This window comes from Arvicanthis niloticus, chromosome 6, assembly GCF_011762505.2.
Source record: "Arvicanthis niloticus isolate mArvNil1 chromosome 6, mArvNil1.pat.X, whole genome shotgun sequence".
Classification (NCBI taxonomy): domain Eukaryota; kingdom Metazoa; phylum Chordata; class Mammalia; order Rodentia; family Muridae; genus Arvicanthis; species Arvicanthis niloticus.
In genome coordinates, this window is record NC_047663.1 from 63413018 (window position 1) to 63427708 (window position 14691).

The 14691-nt window shown below is 44.6% G+C and overlaps 1 protein-coding gene across 3 annotated transcripts in view; it reads right to left on the minus strand.

Moving 5' to 3' along the window:
• Nucleotides 1–14691, minus strand: part of Larp1 (La ribonucleoprotein 1, translational regulator) — an 88998-nt gene that overhangs the window by 12791 nt on the left and 61516 nt on the right. For all 3 annotated transcript variants that reach the window (XM_076936804.1, XM_034504902.2, XM_076936803.1), the window contains exons 2-10: nt 9036–9097; nt 8751–8816; nt 7581–7755; nt 6846–6974; nt 6558–6764; nt 6294–6456; nt 5132–5276; nt 1399–1573; nt 1121–1290 (exon numbers count right to left, since the gene is read on the minus strand). In XM_076936804.1, the coding sequence (XP_076792919.1) occupies nt 1121–1290; nt 1399–1573; nt 5132–5276; nt 6294–6456; nt 6558–6764; nt 6846–6974; nt 7581–7704 (1113 nt within the window). In that variant the 5' untranslated portion in view covers nt 7705–7755; nt 8751–8816; nt 9036–9097. The remainder of the gene's footprint in view (nt 1–1120; nt 1291–1398; nt 1574–5131; nt 5277–6293; nt 6457–6557; nt 6765–6845; nt 6975–7580; nt 7756–8750; nt 8817–9035; nt 9098–14691) is intronic.

Consider the following 14691-nt stretch of genomic DNA (forward strand, 5'->3'; position numbering starts at 1 on the left):
CCACCTGTAGCGTGGTTTAGCAAAGGCTCTAAATAGGTCTAGGGAGCACACAAAAGGGTGCTGAGCCTACTGAAGTTAGGTGTGGTTAGGAAAAGCTTCTGAGAACAGGCCACTAAAGGATAAAGGCAAGAGCAGAGTGGGCTAGGCAAAAAAGACAGCATGTTCCAAAAGCATCTCATTGTTTTCGAAGCATTTCAGTGGTGACACAGCAAATGAGCCTGACACCAGGAGAAGTATGTGTCCCACAGAGTATACATCCAAGAGGCAATTCTCTAATGGACGAGTCATATCCTACAGACACATCAAACTATTTCCTTTAAGGTTCAAGATAGACCATATAGGAGGAATGGGGCTACCCCTGGCTACCTCCCATCTTTTCAGAGCTTGTGCAATTGCATGCCTGGACCTTAGAAGGTGCTTGCCCACTCACAACATTTCTCTTGGCTGAGGCCAAGAACAGTGAACATATTCTGGGAATGAGCAGACATGGGAAGGGAAGGAGATAGGAGAGCCAGTCACAATGGCAAAACATATACAAAAGCACAGAATTATACAGAATACAAGCAGTGAGACTACTTTACAAAGCCCAGACCAGAGGTCTCTGAAGAGGGAGCTGAGGCTACAGAGGTAGAAGAAATTAATGTGGTGCCCAGAATGGAGCCAGTGATTGTACTTTGAGGTTAAGGAACCTTGAGAGTAGTGATCCTATCAGTAGGCAACACACATACTCTTTTCTACTCTCTAGGGTAGTTTGACTCTCTGACTTTCTTCATCTTGAGACTGAAACTGACACCTTGCTATAATTACCAGCCACCATTACAAGAAATTTGCACCCTTCCACCCTTCTCCACTGCCTCTTCTAAAGGCCTGGAAGTGCAAAGACAGAGTGTGGGGAAAGACTGGGGGTGGGAAGAGGATTCAAACAGCTACAAACCAAGGATCGGAGGCCATAGCCTCATGGCCTTATCCTGTGAAAAAGCCACACATGAACTGAGTTGGGTATCCTGAAAATGGTTCCCAAAGAACGCAAACAGACTACATCAGTATTCCTACACCAAAAAACCCAGGACCACCTAGGTTTTCAGCTTAGACCCTCAGGACTAAGCCAGGCCTCACCTACCTTGGGGCGTGCTGGTGAGGGCCGAGGCCTTTTCTTCACTTCAATCCAGCTCTCAGAATCTAGATCTGGGAGGCTGGCAGACAGGCCCTTGGGAAGGGTCTTCAGGTTGCTGACCTCCTCTGTTTTGGTTGGCACTGGGGTGACTGCACGGGGAGAGCCAGGTGCTGACTCTGAAGGAAGAAAACCATGGGGCCTCATTATCCTAGTCCTCTCCGGGGCAGTCATGTGGTGACTGCACACTAGAGGATAAGACATTCAGCCACCACTGGGGCACCTACCTGTCTCCTTCTGGTAGAGCTGGCGGGGAACAAACTCTGGGCAGTTGAGAAGCTGAGAAAAATCGGTTTGTGAATAATCCACTATTGGGGGCCCAGGCAGTGGCCACTTTTCAGGTTCTTCCCTCCTTCGGACTTTCTCCTCAACCATCTCTACCACCTTGCTGTCCTTCAAAGCCTGCAGAGGAGGAGGAAGAGGAAAAGAAATGAAGAGGACCACTTAGGGCAGCTAGAGATCTGGAGACAATAAGGTCTCTAAGTACCTAGAGGCCAACAATAGTAGTAAATATCTGGTCATATCTTCCCTGACTGACAGGAACATAAAAACATGAAAACCAAAATCACTCAATAGGCTTGCAAGTCAACTTCCAGACATCTAGAGAACACTTACATAAAAATGTTCAAGATTTAGGCAAAAGGCTGTTCAGTGACAGTAACTTTAACAGAAAAAGAACCTGCCATCATTCTGGCAATTTAAAACCATAAGACAGGTATAAGGTATAGGCTAGGGTAAAAAACCAGCTCTTTTGACTTGAACTTTAAGAAAAACAGAGATTTGTATAATACAACTGTTGTTGAGAGTCACAATTAGGGGCTGGAGAGATGGCTCAGCAGTTAAGAGCACTGGCTGCTCTTCCAGAGATCCTGAGTTCAATTCCCAGCAACCACATGTTGGCTCACAACCATGTGTAATGGGGTCTGATGCACTCCTCTGGTGTGTGTCTGAAAAAAGCTACAGTGTACTTATATAAATAAAAATAAATAAATCTTAAACAAGTCACAGCTCAATTATTATGGGTTGTTATCTATGGATACAAGAGTGAAGATTAGATTTTCAGTCACATTTTGTCTCCCCTTCCTTCGAGACAGGGTTTCCCTGTGTAGCCCTGCCTGTCCTGGAACTCACTCTGTAGACCAATATGGCATCAGACTCAAGAGATCTGCCAACCTTTGCTTCTCAAATACTGGAAATAAATATAAGCGCCATCACACTCAGCTTAAAGATTTTCTATGTAAGCTCTGAAATCTTTTGAGAGAAAAAAGGAAAGGGAAAGCTCAACATGTTGTAACCCTGTCATTATGGCCACAAGAAGAGGAACAGAGATACTGCAGGTGGGAGTGCACAAGATTTACATCTAGAAAAGGTTATGCAGTTTCACCTTTGGATCAGCCACTGTGCTTTCTAGAAATCTTTGCCAAAGACAGAAAACTAAATACACAAGGCCATCTGTTATGGACATATGTTGTTGGCATATTAGTAAAAACTGGAAGCAGTTTAGAGAGCTGGCTGCTCTTCCAGAAGATTCAGGTTCCATTTACAGAACCCACATGGCCATACATACCATCTGTAACTCTAGCCCCAAGGGAAATTCACTGCCCTCTTCTGGCCTCTATAGGCACTGCATACATATAGTTCACAGACATAATACAGACAACCCGGCCTCCCTCTCCCCCGACCCCTTACTTGTAAGGGCCTGGAAATAACTCTGATTCTATCTAAATAGTTGAAACACCATGGGTGGTGAACTGTTCAACTTAAAAGAATGGGAACATGTGTCTTTTTTATATCACTTTGCAGCTAGTTCCCAGATACATAAAATGAAACAACACAAGTGTTAAGATGGCGTATCACCATATTTAGCAAGAAAAGGAGATGAATATAGGTCAATGGAGAACCAGTAAGAATTTATCTGTGCTGCTGGGCAGTGTTGGTATACACCTACAATCCCAGTACACAGGAGGCAGAGGCAGGTGGATATATATGACTTCAAGGCCAGTCTGGTCTACAGAGCTAGTTTCAGGAAAGCCAGGGCTACATAGAAAAATCCTGTCTCAAACAAACAAATGTGCATGCAAATAAATAAAATTTTTAAAAAGGCTGCAGACTGAGGTGAAAATGACCGATTTTTTAAATTATTTATTTACATCTCAAATGTTGTCCCCTCTGTTTCCCACCTCCCCTTAGCCTCTGAGAGGGTGCTCCCCTCTCTAAAAATAGTCAGTTTTAATACTTATATACCATGTAGAGACTTTGAAACCATGTATTTGCTCTGCTTAAATTTTTTTAAAAATTAAGAATTATGACTGATAGAATCATCAAAACTTGAGTCCAAAATAAAACTAATACATATCAAGTTAAAGGCATAGCACCACAAAAAATATTTTTATGACTTGGAGTGACATTCACCTGACTATGTAAATTACCAAAAAGAAAATAAAAGTCAGTCTGCAGTGCAGGTGAATTAATTATTATAGAAGCAGTATGTACATACTGTGGATTAAAACAAATGAACTGGCAATTTGGGACATGGGGAGAAAAAAAAAAGAAAGAAAGAAAGAAAAAAAAAAAGAAAAAAAAAAAAAAAAAGGAAGCCAGGCATGGTGGCACACACCCTTAATCTAGCATTTGGGAGGCAGAAACAAGTGGGTAGGATTCTAAGTATTCTGAGCCAACCTGATCTACACAGCAAGTTCCAGAACAACTAGGGCTTCATAGTGAGACTATGTCTCTTAAAAAAAAAAAAAAAAAAAAAAAAAAAAAGGAAAATTGTCATCTTTTACTTAACCTAGAAACAACAAACAACCAAGTAGGAATAGCAAACCACTTCCTCAGAAGAAGAATTGATGTTTCTTTAAAAGCAGCCTACCGGGAGGCAGAGGCAGGCAGATTTCTGAGTTCGAGGCCAGCCTGGTCTACAGAATGAGTTCCAGGACAGCCAGGGCTACTCAGAGAAACCCTGTTTTGAAAACAAAACAAAACAAAACAAAACAACAACAACAAAAGCTAAAGTTAAAAGCAGCCTACCTAGAGCAGGGTGCAAAGCAAAATATGATCTAATAATGAAATGAGAAAAGATACAGGGCAATCTATATTGCTTACAACACACAAGGCTAAAGAAAAAGTCTTGAAATCTTACCAGTTACCTTTGAAGGATATGGGAATCCACCTCAGAGTTCAATAAACTGTTCACAGAGTGAACAGGGTCAAACCTGTACACCTGTCCTTCCTGTTCTACCCTCTTGGTAACCGAACAACTGAAAAGCAAGTGTCTCCTCAAAGTCTCCTTAAAAGTTAAGTGAAAACTGACTAAAAGGATGAGAGAACTACTATTTTGCAAGCCCTAAGAAAATTCTCCCTGTAATAACAACAGTAGTTTTTACCTTGAGATACAGATGTCATATGCTACCCAAAAGAAGACACAAGCCATTTACAAACACCTGAATCTCTTTATGCCTTTAAGTTATCCAAACTCAAGGCATGTGAGATGTATGTATATACCTCTCCCATGAGACTTGCTGGCATGTATAGGATACACAACCTAGTCTATCCTACAAATAAATAGCAAGACAGAATAAAAGAGTAGATGGAAATATAAGACAACACAGATCTCATCTGGACTCTAATCTTTACAAACCATTTTTAACAATGTTTGGCAGTATTGGGGAGGATCTGACACTGGCTATCTGAGGATGTTACAGACCTGCTCTATTTGTAGAAGTGATAATGATGCTGTGGCTACTGAAAGGCTACATTTTCTAGGAAGACCTAGAGGCATGAGGAAAAGCAGATGAAGGGTACACAGGCAGACCGGCTGTAGCTGACTCTTAATGAAGCTGGTAAGGTGCTCGCTGTAACATTGTGGCACCTTGCAACTCTGTCAGGGTTTAGCCCATCAACTCAGGACTCACAGTGAGGATCTTATTTTCCCACCATCAACCCCAAGAAGAGACATACCGCAAAGATGAGTGAAATGTCAGTGGTTAGGGCCTGTACGCGGTGAAAGGAAGCAATAAGGGTGATAGGAAGGAAGCCATCAGCATCCATTTTCCGTCTCAGGAAGAAGTCTCGCTCTAAATTGTCCACGCTGAAGTAGTATTCACTAAGTAGGGGGGAAAAGGGTATCACTGAGGGGATATGGGCCTTCCCTGCTCCCTATCCGCCCCGGCAACCTCACTTCCCCGACCTCACTCTTCTCCTGCTGTACAGCTTAAGGCAGCTGCTTTTCAACCTGTGGGTTGTGACACCCTAGGGTGTGTGTGTGACCCTTTCACAGGAGTCACCTAAGACCACTAGAGGACAAACATATACATTATGATTCATAACAGTAGCAAAACTACATTTATAAACTAGCAACTAGAATAATTTTATGGTTGGGAGTCACCATAACATGAAGAACCATATTAAAGAGTCGCAGCATTAGAAAGCTTGAAAACCACTGGCTTAAAGGCTTAAAAAAAAAAAAATGATGTGCTGCTACTTTGTGTCAAATCACCCTGTCTTTCAGCTATCACAGGTAAGCCCAACAAACTAATCCTCCTTTGGAACTCAGTTCCAAAACTACCCTGTTCCTAAAACACTAACCCTCTAACTACACTACCTGCTTCCTTATATGGGCTCTCTTCTGGTCTGTAAGCCAGCACTTTAGTATGAATAAGAGCAAAATATAATAGTCAGAGAAAAACTCTGTGCTTTGTTACTTAGTAGCCATGACTTTGGATGAGTTACTGGCCTGCTTGTTCCCCTATAAAACAGGAACAGGTGATCCAGCTCATATAAGTCCAGCATGCATAAGTTATAGGATGGGATAAGAACAAAGCCTACAAACACTTGGCAAGAGCCTGGCCACAGTGATGGCTAAAGGAGATGCTTGACAGTATTCACCAACCAGGCTGCTTTGTGACCATGTGAACACAGAAGGGAGCCAGGCTGCTTGCCTATTAGTGGTAGTCTCTACTTTCCTTAACGTAAATGTGGTTTTAGTCTGTAATGAACAGAATTCTGTGAGAGTAGAGAAAGCCATCTTTCACAGCTTCAACAGGGCTACTATAATGGTCATGCATTAGACCCTGCTCTGGGCCCCATTCCAGCATGGCCCCAGAAAAGCTTGCACACTCACATCTGGCGCTTGATATAATCCTTGAGCAGCTCCTGGTCCACACTGTAAATCTCAGTGCTGCTGACATTGTCAAAGTAGTAAGTGATGTTGTTCATGTACTTGGGGGTGCGTGGCCCCTCTGTACCATCAAACTTTCGGTAGCCAAACTGGTAGTCAAAGTGGGCTACAGGAGACACGGGCATCATTAGAGAGAGAGAAGAATCTCGCCTACTACCCATGCCGCACTCCCTTGGACATCCCGGAGCCCAAAGGGGCCTCACGTACTTCGAGTGCCACCCCGTCCACGGCCCCGTCCACGACCACGCCCCCGTCCACGGCCACGGAAGGAAGCCCGCGCCCCACCAGCCCCATCACTCTTCACACTAGATGTCTCATCCTGGTCATGCCAGGCAGGCTCCGGTTTGGTCTCTGGTTGCCAGGCTGGGGTTGGTGGGGCCACAGATACAGGCATGTAGGTGGCAGGTTCAGATCCTATGGTGAGAAGAAACACAAAGTAAACCCTGAGAGTATCCTCCTCATCCAGACCCTCCACAGCAGACAGTGTATACATACCTTTAATTTCCCCTCGGAGAGCAGGTGTATGTCTTGGTTCCTGTGGGCGAGTAGGACGTGAAGCCAATTTCTCTCTGGGTACTTCGGGCTTCATGTCTATTTGCAACGGAACCCACTTGTGTTTGTTCCCTGAGGGACGGCATAAGCATGTCAGAGAGGCAAGGAAGGCCCCTCAGACATGGCTTTTTCCTTCCCCCCAAATCCTGGCTCAAAAACCCATCTGGTAGCCACAGGCACATCTTTTCCAAACACCAGCCCTCTTTCTTGGTGTTTTAAATCTCTACAATAAAGAGAGGCCAGCAGCTCTATGTGTAAGCATCACTTTCTGGAGCTCTGAATAAAAATGAACTTTTCAGGCTCCCTTCACACAAGTGCCACATCACTGCCTGGGACAACTTTGTGGGGCCATTCTAGGAGGAGTGAGCAGAAACCAGGGAGCTATCTTGGATGGAGAGAGGCTGCTGTGCTGAATGAGCTAAGAGTCGCCACCTCAAGCCTGGCCTGCAGACACAGAATAGGTCTATGAGATAAAGCAGTCAAGCCTCTATCATTTCAGCAGGCTTTAGAAACTCTTAGAGCAATATAAAAGCCTGTTTAAGAGAAGATGCACTAAGGCTGAGCACACAGGTGCTCCAGTCAGTCACCTTCTGGCCTGAAGATTCTCCAGCAGCTCAGACCTATGTCATTTCAAAGTTCTAAAAGGCACACCTCCCAGGTCCTGCCCAAGCCACTTACCTTTCTTCTTCTGCCCGCCTCGCTGGCAGTCCTCATCCCCATTCTTTTCCTCCCCCGATTCATCCGACTTTGTTTTGGGGCTCTCCTTACTATCACTTCCATCTCCTTTCTCCTGCTCCTTCATGTCCTTCTTGGGTGGCAGCTTACGGGCAGGCTGAGGCTTGTGGGACTGTGGCTACAGGAGGCAAGGACACATGTGGTCACTGGGAAGGTATGAGGGCAGGCCTCACATATATATCCTAAGGCCTAGCTTTCATAGCACTACAAGACAGGACCATACCAGCCATGAAGGAGGAATAACTAATTTCTCTAGCTACCCAAATCTGTGGGACAGAAAAGATGTTGGCCTGTCTGTTACCATAAGGGACCTACTGAGGTAGTCACTAGCTCAGAACAAAAGTGCTGAGAGGAACAGAACTGACCAAGAGTCTAGGGTCTAGGGGAGCTAAATAAACACACTTCCCCAAACTGGAGACCTCTTTTTTCAATTACTCATTAAAAAAAAAAAAAAAAAAAAAAAAAAAAACTTGGCACAGTAATGAAAAAATATAGGCTTTCAAAACTTAACACAGCTGTTTCCTAAACCCGCTGAGCCACCACTAGAAGGCAAAAAAGAACAGTGCCTGGCACCACTGAAACCAGGCAAAGGCTCACATGATGGTAATTCCTAATTATTTTATTGCCGTCATCTTATATAACTAGTCTTCATTTGCTTTTCAGAATTAAGGGGGTTGGTGTCCTATGTTGCACAGGATGGCCTTAAACTCTTGGACTAAGTGTAGGCATCCTTCCTTAAAAGTAGCTGGGAGCTGAAGAGATGGCTCAGCAGGTAAGAGTGCTGACTGTTCTTCCAGAGGTCCTGAGTTCAATTCCCAGCAACCACATGGAGGCTCACAACCATCTGTATCGTGGTCTGGTGCCTTCTTCTGGTGTGTCTGAAGAGAGCAATGGTGGTGTACTCATATGCATTAAATAAACAAACAACCAAATAAATAAATCTTTTTAAAAAAAGTAGCTAGGACTACAGAAGTATACTATTGTGCCCACCAACTACTCCTTTAAAAAAAAAAAAAAAAAAATCAAGAAAGGTGAGGCTTATTGCTCTTGGACAAAACCCAACTGAGTTTGTATAGAGAGTGCCTGAACCTGCCAACCCCTCCTCACACTCACCTGCACACTTTTGTGGGCTATCTCTCCAGGTGTAGGCCAGTTGATTGCATCTCCGAAGTCACCAACCTGCAAGGTATAGTCTATGAAGCCCCAGGGTTACTTTGCCTGCCATTTCACTCCACACCCAAGCTCTAGTTCCTTTTAGAGATTGGGTCCACATCAGTGTGTACACTCAAGACACCATGCACTGGCACCCATAAAAGGCTTCCATGCTATTTAGAGAAGGACTAAAAGTGCTTACTAGAACAAGACTCACCCACAGGAGACACCTCCCCTGATCCTTACCTTGCTGCCCTTACGCTGTTTAGGAGCAGCTGCCCTCACCACCTTGGCTGGAGCAGAAGGTTCTGTGGGAACAAGAGAAAGAATCAGCTGTTCAGAGCCTATGTCACTACCATGCCCACCCTACCATACACCTACATGTTCCCAGATGAGGCACAGCAGAAAAGGTAATAATATGAGCTGATAGCCCAACCTCCAAGGTGCCCAACTCTGAAGTGGGAAAACCCTTAGAGTCTAAGCCTCTATTTTTTATGAGATACCAACTGTGGCTCAAGGCCCATAACCAAATTTACACTGTAACTCAGGGCTCCAAATCTATAAAGAAAGGAAATCGAGTCTTCTAAATACTTATGCAAGCCCAAAGAAAAGGAAGTTAAAGATATGTAAATGGACAAGCCCAGGGCCATACCAAGGCTTCCTTTGTCCTTGCTGACATGTATGTAGTTGAAGCAAGAACTACTTTCTCTGTTCCCAAAGAAAAAGTATACTCCAATTTGACTCTAAAGCTCCATTTTTGGACAGCGTCTCATAGTACAGTCCTGACTGGCTTGGAACTTGTCATGCAGATCAGACTGCTGTCACAGAGATCCCCCCCCCCCCCCCCCCAATACTTTGCCTCCCGAGCATGCCACCATACCTGGCCAGTTTCATCTTTTAAATTTAACTCCAATAATGCAAGTGAGACTCCGCCAGTATTGAAATCACCAAATTTAAACCTATCCACTCTCACAATAGCCATTAGAATATAACAGTCTTTAGTTACGTGAAGATGGACACAATGAAAGATGACTTCACCTGTTTTCTACAGAACAGAGGAGCATGTATACAGTCATGTATCCATGGGGTATATATTTAACTTTTCTACAAAGATGAAGATGGCCTTTAAGGAACACAGCTTGCAAGTCTTTTCTAAAACAAGTAGCTCTGGTTAGTTTGTTGCCAGATAAGGTTCTGAAAACCAAGGGTGTCTTTCCCCTGTCCTCTAGCAATCCACAGGAAGAAAATACATCCTGAGACTGTGCTCACCTACTTTACTTTAGCTCTTCCCTCCTCTGCCGTGCCAGGAACTGCCCCAGTCTCCAAGCACAAAAATCTGCCTGGCTGGCCTCACAAGAAGGTTTTTCATCAGACCATGTCCTCTAATGAGAAGAAAGTGTCCTTGCCCAACTCCTAACTGTGAAGCCAATGCATTCCTGGCTTCTGGCCTGTTACTAGAGCCACTGCCCTCTAATGGTAGACATATGCCTTCTGATAGCTAGAGTTGTTGAGCCCAGCCCACAGCTCCCTCCAGCGCTGAGCAGCAGAAAACTAGAAAAGTCTCAGTTGCAAGAAAACCACTACCTTTGACCCCAGGTTGACCCAGATAGACCACCTAACATATAGTAGTCCCCTGACTGGTCTAAAGATCTTCACCTGAGCCAGGTGTGGTGGTATATGTCATTAATGCCAGCACTCAGGTTGCAGAGACAAAGGATCTCTGGAAAATTGAGGGCAGCCTAATCTACAAAGCAAGTTCCAGGATAGACAGGGATACACAGAGAGACCAGCTTACAACACATAAAAAGATCTTCTTCAGCCCAGGGCCAGGGTGGTGCCCACCTGAGCTATAACTGGAGCCATTTCTTCAAGTGCTCAACAGCATTGGTATATGCTAGCAGAAAAGCAAGCCCCAGGGCTAGTGACAAAGTTTACAACAGGAACTCCAAGTACAAGGACTGGAAGTGAGATATACCGAAAATCATCTCTGAAAAGAGGACAAAAGTTTCCAGACACTGATCTTTTCAAGTTTCTTGGTCTGGGTAAATATACCCCGCCAGGAAATAGAGAATCAATGCTTACAAGCTGTCCTCTGATTTCCACAGGCATGCAGCGGTAATCCCCTCACCCCCCAACCCCACCCCCAATAAATAAATAAATAAATAAATAAATAAAGCCTTTTAAAGTCATTTTCTCAAAAAAAATTAAGGAAGGCTCTTGCTTCGTACAGCCCAAAGCAGCCTCAAAGTTCCAGCAATTCCCTTGCCACAGCCTACCAAAGTGCTGGAATACCAGATGTATACCCCGCTGGCCAGCTTATTTTTTTTATAAAAACTCTCAAAACTGAACAGCACTGACTGGGATCACCCTGAGATCTCAGCAGAACATGGTCATGGACTGCAAGTTCTGTCTCCAGTACAGAGAGAAAGCCTAGAGGAGCCTGCTCATTCCCATCTGAGCAAATACCTAGGAAAGACAGATGGTTCTATTAAGCACATGGAATGAGTCGTTTATCTAGACCTCTGTGAGAAAGGAGAGAATACTGATGTCAGAGGCCCACTGATTTAAATAAACAAAGCACAGAATGCCTAGCACACAGTAAAGGTAGGTGCTCAACAAATGTTAAATGTTACAATTTGAACACCCCAAGAAATCAGTATCTACCAATAACCCTCAACCTCAGAAGTGAAAAAGACCACCAAGCCATCTCTCCACAGGAAGATCACTATTCCAGGTCTCTAAAACTGTCAGCTTCAATTCCCACCTCAAAATACAAATCAGAAGGCCCCCAGGCCCTCAAACCCATCTGTCTCCAAGGCAAGAAGGCACCACATCCTCGTACTCCCCTCCCCAGGAAAGAAGAAAACCTTCAGAGTTCAATAGTTTAAATAGGAAAGTATGGGGAATTTTACTGACTACTGAACCTGGTCCGTTAACACCACAGCTTTGGCATAAAGCTCTGCTTTGCTAGAGAGGAAGAAAACCCAGGCCTCTGGGAATCCCTTCAATCCAGTCAGTGAGGGAGCTAAACCCATAAACACCTGGTACAAAGGCTACCAATTATTTTTCTGTAATGTGCAGTTCTAGAAAGACCTAACTAAGGCTGCTAATAACGTTTTTGTAACAAAGACTACCCACAGGGGCTGGAAGCCTCCTGAGTTAGTTGCATTGAGGGCTTGGTTCAACCACCCAGAAAGTACTTAAGGTTTTTGGTGAAGAAGATATGAAGTAATCCAACCATATCAGGCCATGGCACAAAGAGTGAGTAGAGGAAGAAAGGGTGGATTGAAATCATGGTTCGGTGCTTAAGGAGGGATGGGATAAGTCTATGGGAAAGAGTGGGTGGCCAGCCAGAATGGGACCAAAATGGGAGGTCTCAGATTTACCCAGTGCCAGTAATAAAGACCAGTGTCTTATAAGCTGAGTTTAGCTTGGCTTCGAAAGATTCACAAACCAGCCAGTTACCCACCCCACCCCACCCCACCAAAATCGATGTCCTTTTGAGAGACCTCCAGAATATGAGTGAAGCCAAGACCCTCTACTAGGCACTATCAGGACACAGCAAGTGTTAGCTACCCCAGTACATGTTAACTACCTAATGACCTTTCTAGACAACGGGGGTTACTTCCTGATGAGTGCAGGGACCAGGCTGCTCTCACAGCAGAAAGCACAATGACTAGCTCTGGGCCTGGCCTCACTAGATTCTTATGAGGTCCAGCAAACCTTTGGCCTTTAGTTTGAAATTTCTTTTTTTTTTTTTTTTTTTTTTTTTGGGGGGGGGGGGATGACAATGACAAACCAAACCAAACCAACCAACCAAACAAAACCAAAACAAGCAGCCTAGACGTTCGTTATTGGCTCTCTGAGGCTAGGCACCAATTCTATCCGATTCATGATTGTGAAAGCACTGCCAGCCATCCTGGCAACACTACCTTCCTTAGCTACACTAAAAACTGACAGTCTATGTGGGTACAAGAGAAAAGACAAAAAAAAAAAAAAAAAAAAAAGGCTAAAACCTCATCCCAAGCAGGGTTTGAGGTCTTTATGAGCCTAACTACAGTTAAGCATGACATGGATCTCATAATTCTTTTTTTGTTTTGTTTTGTTTTTTGTTTTTCGAGACAGGGTTTCTCTGTGTAGTCCTGGCTGGCCTCGAACTCAGAAATCCGCCTGCCTCTGCCTCCCAAGTGCTGGGGGGATTAAAGGCGTGCACCACCACCGCCTGGCAGGATCTCATAATTCTTAAAGTCAAATGAGTTAGTTCCTTTCACTGATCCCATTATCAAGAAAATCAAGACATATGCTAGAAGTGTTTGCCAAGGTCAGAGCTGTCAAGCAGCAGAACAAGATCTGGAGTGTATGTTCTGATTTTAAAGATTTTGCCTTCGACACCAGGAAACAGTGGGAAAGAAGCTAGGGGCCACGATGGTCAAATGGCACTGGCCTTGAATGACAGTGACCTGATCACCCCCTAATCTCCCCCAGGTCTTCCACCATAGACTTTGCCCCAGAAAGGCCCCTCAGCCAAATCTTGGACCAGAGCACAGGGTTCTTTCTGCCTTACCCCAGCCCAGACCTCTGACTATGGAAAGGCAGTAAAGCCACACCTGTGCCTCTCCTTCCCAAGCCAACCTGGGTAGAGTCAAGTCAAAACCTAGTGATGAACAAGTCTTTGTCCCATCCCTACAAACCTAAGCAACTCCCCAACAGGAGGTTTCTCTACAGGGTAAAAAGAATGTCCAATTAGCTCCCATACCTTATATGAGCTCTCTGTGGCTTTGGCTGCCACTTCTCAGAGGCTTTCCTCTACCCTGTCCCTCCCACCAAGTCCCCAGGTCTGCAGATAAAACACAGGAGGAGGTGGGCCTTAGAAAGTCAGACTATCTTGAAACCCACCAGAATGGAAAGCTGCAGGCGAACACCCAGCTTGTGGTATAGTCCATCAGTCCACAGGCCTCAGGCAGAGGGCAGGCCAGGAAGCAGTCACGTGATGTCTGCCAGGCCAGCCAAGCCCAAAAGACTATCTTTAGCTTGTAGTGACCCATGCATTCAGTGTTCTCACTCCTCCTGCCCAAACAGGGACCATGCAGTCCAGTGGTGGCTATGACCACCCCCACAGCTGGTACCAGTCCCTAAAGTCCTACCCAAGAGCTGATTAATGATAAAAGGCTGAAACCCAACTCTCTGGCCTTTTCTGAAGAGTATACTGGATTCTAGTCAAATCAGCAACTACCACCTTCAGCTGCACACTGACTTATGCAAAGACGGAAAAAGTATCTTCTAATGAGACACCACTGATTGATGCTACCGGCTACCTTCTAGTTCCCAGCAAACAGAAGGAAGAAACTTCCTTCACACAGGATATGCTAAAGCAAAGTGGCTGATCCTTCCTTAACCATAGTAAAGTCTCAGTGCAGTCTCCTCAGGAGCCCCTTCCTCCACCACAGCCCACAAAAAGATATGATCTAGAAAGCAATTCTACATCAGGTTCTAACTCAGCCTGTTAGACCCTGTTTCAAAGTTTAAAAAAAAAAAAAAAAAAAAGTTTGTAGTACTCTAAACAGTTGCTCATCACCAGACAGAAATTATCTGTATTAGGGTGTAGTATCATCCTGGGACAATGACAGTGGAATCCAGCTTGCAGCAGAGCATCCTTTTGTATGTGAACAGGATGAGGCTTGGAAGTGGCCTAGGAAGCCACAGGAATTATAGCTCACGGAAGTGTTTTCAGGAATGAATTTTGAAGGTAAGGATTGGGGGATTCCAAGGGCCCATGTAAACATCTCCCTCCAGTGGGATGGACCATTACCATCACTGGCTCATACACCCTACAAGTGTTAGATTTGATAGTGTTTCACAACCACTCAAGAAAATGGGTATCATGACAGTTAACTGACAAGGA